Here is a 7,141-nt window from a genome sequence, read left to right as displayed (position 1 = left end):
TGAACCTTCTTCAAATTTGGAAATGAATTGAAAATTGTGCTATTTGCACTGATGATAAAATTATTGCACTTATGGAGGATTCTTAAAAAATAAATAGTGTTACTTTTATCACATGAAGTTCCTTTCTTTACAAAAAAGAAATAAGAAATAAAATATGACTCTTAAGAGATGTTTCCTCCATTGCTCCATATCAGTTATAAATGAAAAGTTTTGGGGGTTAAATGATCTTAGTCTCTTAGCTCAGATGCCTCTCGTACAAAAGGAATTTCCAATAAAAATATATTTAGTTTTTGTAACAAATGTTGCTGCCTCATATACTTATTATTTTATTTACCGAAATTCTCAAATTGAAGAAAAATAAGATAAATGAGTTAATTAATACAAATCTAAAAGAACTTGACTGCTTGCATTCAATTTCTTTTTTTGCAGAGTATTTTTGTTTTAAAAATTATCGCAAGCTATTGCAACACTGCTAACAGAGGATTTGTTATAAATATGTGGTAAAATGCAAATGTGTAATGATATTAAATCTATAGTCAATTAATATGAATGTACACATACACGAGTGCAAATTTTCATATGAACTTACACCAAACATTTAGGCATACTCTCTTTCTACTACATATATGTCTATAACTACACACGCATTTAATAATTTACCCAATGTTTAATTGAGTAACGAATTAGTTTAATATAAACTTTAGTATAGCAGAATACTACAGTTTACTCACATTTAACCCTAAAAACAAACAAATGACAGGCACTTCAGTGAAATAACAAGCCTATGTTCAAATATAAAATGCTAAAAATGATAAAGAAATTATGAAAATATACCTTTAATTTGCAGACATATAAACACTTTTGGTACAGTACAGATGCATGATGCCAAAAAGTAAAATGATCCAGTTTAAGCTAACACATTCCTTGTTTATACAGATTATTTTGCTATAGCTCTCATATAAAATAATATTTCCAGTTCACATAATAAATTGAAAGTGATAAATCACTGATGAAATAGCTTTCTTCATTGCAAGAGATTCAGTAAAAGCTAAATTATCGAAGAAATCTGCTGCAAGGCTCACAAATAAACTGTTGGACTTACTCCAAAATCAAAGAAAGGAAGGCAGAAATGGTAGCCAACAAACCTAAACAACAACAAAAAGATAAGTACAGTATAACTTTCATATAAAAGGCCCAACTAAAACAACCAGTAGTGCACACAAGCCTCTAGAAGAATTCACTTTTAATATGATTTCTATTTTCTTATGTGATGAAAGATTTTAAGCCTATAAAAGTCTAATATACAACCCAAGTATAAAGTACAACCAACAAGTTGTGAAAGCACTAAAATGTCATGAATGCCTATGAAGCAACTAAGGATTGAAGCATTTCTTTGCTTCTGGCTGTTTTTCTTGGGCATAAGATCTAGTTACATTTTCTGTAACGAAGAATGTATGTATATATATATGTGTATATATTTCCCCTGTAATAATAGCAAGTGCAGTGGTAAAGCAAACAGAAAGCGATTTGAGTACACAGAAAGTGGAATACTCTTCAGCAGATCGAATTTATAACACAAGGCAATGTTTTTATCCTTGCTAAAAAGGAATTGCACTTCTTTTTAATACCTTCTCTTTCAAACTATATATGCACTTTTGAGGTAATAAACATTCTGTTTACAAGTGCATTTCTTTTTTTCTTATATATTTAAATAGGGTGAAATTTAATTTACTTTAATTTCATATTTGTTTAATGTTAAAAACAATATATTTAAAATATACTCTTTCATTAATTTCATGTACAACTGTCAAGTACAATACCTCAGTTCCCTGCAAAGGAGCAGCTGATGCCCTCTTGTGGTGACAGGAATTTTTAGATAAAAATTTGTTCCATTTTCTTACCTTACTCCCAGGTTTTATCAATCATCTGCTTGGTGTATGAAAGCCGCAAACCATGTCCAAGCTTTTTTTTTTTTTTTTTTTAATAACAGTCCTATAGCTGTTAGTACTAATTTTCACTTAAAAATGCTGTACACATTTTATAACCTCTGAATTTAAATTTAAAAACCTGTAAACAGCTATTTACAATATAGAACAAGTTATAAATTAGTTGTCCTTCATTGGAACTGCCATCAACACACTCCATTTTTAGGTGATGAAGATCCAAAGTCAGTTAAAACATTTCTCGGTGTTATTCCACCATGAAATATCAAATATTAGAAATATCCATTGGCTTTCTCTCTCGCATGTGCAAGTCAATTTTTCCTTTCAGTGGAATCTGCACTTCCAAATTTTCGTCTTCCCTGGGATGCTTTTTCCCTTTCCTTAAACAGATGTATATGCCCATCCCTGTGACCAGTGTGATGGAACCCAAGCTTATTACAGACAGAGCTATTAAGGTGGGCATACAGGACACAGATTCTACCTTCCTATGAGTCGGTTCTATTGAGATTTGTGGTTCTTTCTCCTCTATATTAATCTCTGGTTCTTTTCTTAAAAGACTTTCAATGTAACTCTCATTGCTGACAGTGTCATTAACAAATAGGTTCACCATGACCGTGGAGTGGAGAGGCTCGGGATAACCATGATCACTCACTTTCACCAGTAAGCGATGGAGCCCGTAATCTGTCTGCAGCAATGCCTCTTCCAAAGTAATGTTGCCAGTTTTCGGGTCAATCCTGAAGGACTCAGGCCTAGGACCTCTTCTCCCTATGATGCTGTAAGCTATGACAGCATTCATGCCTGTGTCTTTGTCGACAGCATAGACTTCTGTAACCGGGGAGCCTGGGAGAGTAGAAGGCAGTACTAACAGATAAGACATATTAGACTGAGGAAATAAAACAAGAGGAGGGTTGTCATTGATATCTAGAAGGAGAATTGTGATTTTTGCTGTAGAGGAGAGGGCGGGCTCACCCCCATCAACAGCTTCAACCCACAAAGTGTAAGAGCTTTGTTGCTCTCTGTCCAAAGAGACTTTAGCCCTCAGCATACCCTTTCCTGTATCTATGACAAAAATATCACTCTGGTTCACCACAGAGAGGGCAACCCATCCATTTCGCCCAGCATCAGCATCTGTTACACTAATTACTCCAATCTCACCATAGCCTGGAAAGTTTTCAGGCACAAAAAAGCTGAAGTCCTTGTTGATAAACCGAGGACTGTTGTCATTTTTATCCAACACTGTGAGGGCCACAGTGGCTACTGATTCTCGGGGTGGCTTCCCACAGTCAACAGCTCTGACGGTGTATCTGTACTTTTCTTTCTCTTCTCGGTCCAGCTGAGTAGAAACTGTCAGAATTCCTGTGACACTGTCTAAGGAAAAATATGATGGAGCATCTGGTCCCAGAAAATATGAAACTTGGCCTCTCTCTCCACTGTCGGCATCTGTAGCATACAGCTTAGTCAAAAAGGCATTGGGTGAGTTGTTTTCTTCAATGGTTAGTTCTATTAAGGGTTGAAGGAAAATTGGAGCATTATCATTGTCATCTAAAAGTTGCACTTTAATTACTTTTTTGACATGAAATCCTTCAGAGTTCCAAGCCACCACAGCTACTTCATAGAACTGCTGTAGCTCATAGTCCATAGGTTTTGTGGTCTCTAGTAAATATTCATTATTGTATGGTTTGTAAGGTGATAACCTAAACGGGCCTTCACCATCCAGGTAGCAGTTAACCTTGTATTTACCTTCTGGATCTCTTATGGTGAAAAACGCAATGGGAGTGTTAACGGGTTCCAGTTCTTTCAGATAAACAACACCATCTATCTCGTTTGCTATGTAACGAGGGACAATCTCAGGGGGTCTGAAAATAACTTTGATAATGGACACAAGAGCAGTGATTACAGCAGGGATGCAGCCTGGTCCATTAGCAAGGATGGTGAGCTTGTGAGACTGCAGAACACTTCCCCCAATCTTATTGAAAAGTTTAATGACGCCAGTGTTTTCATCCAGGTGAAATAAATCCTTAGATGCTTGTGGAACTTTCTGACTGTAAGAATAAGTAATTTGAGCATTGGCCCCCAAGTCTTTATCCACAGCCTGGACAGCTGCAATTGGGGTGCCCACTGTAGCATTCCCATACACAGTGACATTGATTTGTGAGTCTGTGAAGAGAGGGCAATTGTCATTAATGTCACTTATGCCAATGGTGAGGGTGGCACTGCCCAAAAGTGGTGGAGACCCACCATCCTCAGCTATGATGATGCTCACATACTGGTCCTGGGTTTCCCTGTCCAAAGCACCCATGACAATTAGGTAGGGGGTGCGCTCCCCGTTCTCATTTTCCTCCACGTCCAGGGTGAACATACCATGGTAGTCCAGTAAGCGATAGGTCTGTACCCCATTAATGCCTACATCTGGGTCCACAGCAGGATGCTCTATGGCCAATCGGGTGTTTACAGGTGCATTTTCCGGGACCCACACCGAGATTTGGGAAACAGGGAACTGCGGGGCGTTGTCATTGATGTCTCTGATGGCGATCTTCACCTTCACAAACCTGAAGTATTCCTGAGGCAGGACAAGCACATCCAGCAGTAAAAGACAAGAGTCAGAAGAAGGAGAGGAGGAGATGGAAACGCTGCCGCCCCACGCGGTCCCTCCGCCCCCTTCAAGACACAGGGCCTCCCTGTCGATCTCCTGAGCTGAAGTGTGCAGCTCCCCAGAGCGGTTGTCTAGGGTCACGTACTGGCCACTCAGTCCCCGGGAGGCCAGGCTGAAAGAGAGAGGGGGGTTCCACTCAGCACCGGTGCGCTCTTGCAGCTGCGAATGCGGGTCCAGCCTCCCTGCAGACCGGGGCAGCAGCCGCAGGTCCTCGGCCAGGCTGCCGATGAGCACCCCCGCGGGCAGTCCCTCGTTCAGGCTGTACAGAAGCTCGGTGGCCCGGCTGTGACTCGCGAGGCAGCTGAAGGGTTCCACGAAGAGGAAAAACAGAAACAGATGCTGGTGTGGGGGGAGGGAAGAAAGCTCATTACACACACGGGGAAATAGGGGTCCGTCCGAGAGAGAAACTAGTGCCCCTGTGATCCTTGCTGTCCCTATCCCCCTTCCCAGAAGCAAAACCTCTAGTTAGAACGGGGGAGGAGAAGAACCCCGCTGCAAAGGGAGATCTGTGGGGCAATGTCGTCTCCAAAACTTAATTTTGCTGTTCACTTTCTGTCCCCTCCGCCCCCGCCTTCCCCCCTAGTTTCCCCATCACCACCCTCATCCAGCTAACTTCAGAATCCCAAACCATAAAACATGCCCGGAAACACGCCAGAGTGGAGAGGATTCCGACTCAGAGACTGCGCAACGCGACAGGGAAACCCAGGGTAGGTGATGAGGAGGGAGGGGGCTGGTAGTAGAGAGCACTGAAAGGTGGGCAATTTATTTCTCCTTGAAGAGTCTGCCATTAGAGTGCTGGAACACGCAATGTGTTACACTAGGAGAACCGTAAAAACAACCACAATCACAATAATAATACTATGGAGAAACGACTAACACTCCCTCCTCCACCTCCAACACTTTAGGTCTTAGATCGGAAAGAGTGATTTGTATTTTAGCACACATCTGAAATCAAACCGAAAGGATCTGGATTTCCACCTCTTCCCGAGCCCTCACTAATCGCCCTTCCCGTAGGGGGAAGCAAAGTAAACGCGGAAAACGGTTATGCAGAAACAATCTGTCAATTGCAGTAGGCATTCCTAGCCAGACGCCAGCAGCAGGAAACGATCCCGAACCCCTGTATCTAAAGCAGATTGAGCGCACCCCCGATCCCCTCCACCTTATCTGGATATATTTCTTGCTTCAGAAACTTCCTCTCATGACCCAAGGACTTCCCTATTCCTTGTTAAAAGGAAGACACATTATCCCAAACTCCCTTCCCTCCCTGTGCCATCCTTCCTGTGAAGTTTACATGAAGGTAGAACGTTTGAAAAACCATCCGAGTGGAAATTGCTTCACAATACTGCAACTTGTCTGGATCGCGGGGCTCCTTGATCCTAACCCTTACCGGCAAGTTCCTGTGGCTGGTGCTGCTCCTGGGACGATGTAGACGCCCCATATCCAGGCGCGGGTGCCAGGTCGCCGGGTACCAGCTCACTCCCAAGGCCCGCGAGCTGCGCGCATTCCCTTGGCCGCGCATTCCCTGGGAGGCTGCAGTCAGAGCGCTCTTGAAGGGAGGGCGGCAGAAGACACTCCCTCTCGGTTCATGCAAATCGCTGGGGGAACTTCAGCCAATAGTCACTGGCTCTTCAGTTAAAGACGGGAACTCAAAGAGGGCAGAAAGGCAAGGGGGCAGAAGGGTACATTCATGGTCTCCTGCCCCGGACGCAGGTAACTCCAGACCCTGCCAGAGGAGCTGGAATGGGGGAGCTGCTCCTGAAGACTGCGAAGAGGTACCTCCGGGTTGGGCACAGTAACGCTTGCCCACTAGCCTCCTTCCCTGCCGCACCAGTCAGATGCCAAGTCCACAGGTTGCTAGCAGGAGAAGGAGAATTAAAATAAATAAATAAGCTTGCATTTGTATATGGATGTAACAGAGATAGGAAGTCACAGAGCAATCACAGGCGCTGTCCCAAAACGCCCGCTTTGCCACCAGTTCCTCCTGGAGCCTCGGATCCAGCAGTGTTGGCACAGAGAAAGAAAATGCACTTTTCTCAGCGGAGGGAAGGAATCTCAACTTCTGTGTAACGTAGGGTGAATCGGAAAAGTAATATGAATTCAGTGAAGGTTTCGACATACCCCAATTTTGAATCTTTGCTGTTGGCAGTGGTAGAGCTTCTGCTAGTTTACTAGTTGGAGGCTCAAATGTCTCTGGGTGTCTGCCTTGTGGTCTTATTTTAGAGGCAGTAGTGGCTTCTGGATGCGGGGAAGAGCCAAGAGGAAAGTAGAAACAATTGTGCTGTAACACAAGTAGTTCTGCCTGCAAGTAATTTTTAACACATTTATCTAAGTGGTAAATTGGTGTGGGGAGGGGGAGGGATTCACTGAAGCCTAGGTAAAAAATTGGTTACTTTTCAAATTAGTCCTTCCTTCCTTCCCTCCTTTCTTCCAATCTTTCCCCGTCCCTCCTTCCCCCTCCCCTCCCTCCCTCCCTCTTTCCTTCCTTCTTTCCTTCTCCCTCCTTCCTTCCTTCCTTCCTTCCTTCCTTCCTTCCTTCCTTCCTTCC

The 7,141-nt window shown here is 43.0% G+C and overlaps 1 protein-coding gene across 1 annotated transcript; it reads right to left on the bottom strand.

Moving 5' to 3' along the window:
• Window positions 1–820: 820 nt before the first annotated feature.
• Window positions 821–6,795, bottom strand: PCDH20 (protocadherin 20). The gene is made up of 2 exons (XM_023196218.2): window positions 5,984–6,795; window positions 821–4,935 (listed from the first exon to the last, which is right to left on the bottom strand). The coding sequence occupies exons 1-2, from the start codon at window positions 6,113–6,115 to the stop codon at window positions 2,209–2,211; spliced, it is 2,859 nt and encodes a 952-aa protein (XP_023051986.2). The 5' UTR covers window positions 6,116–6,795; the 3' UTR covers window positions 821–2,208.
• Between the last annotated feature and the right edge of the window lie 346 nt (window positions 6,796–7,141).

This window comes from Piliocolobus tephrosceles, chromosome X (assembly GCF_002776525.5).
Source record: "Piliocolobus tephrosceles isolate RC106 chromosome X, ASM277652v3, whole genome shotgun sequence".
Lineage (NCBI taxonomy): Eukaryota > Metazoa > Chordata > Mammalia > Primates > Cercopithecidae > Piliocolobus > Piliocolobus tephrosceles.
This window is presented reverse-complemented; position numbering and strand designations above follow the sequence as displayed.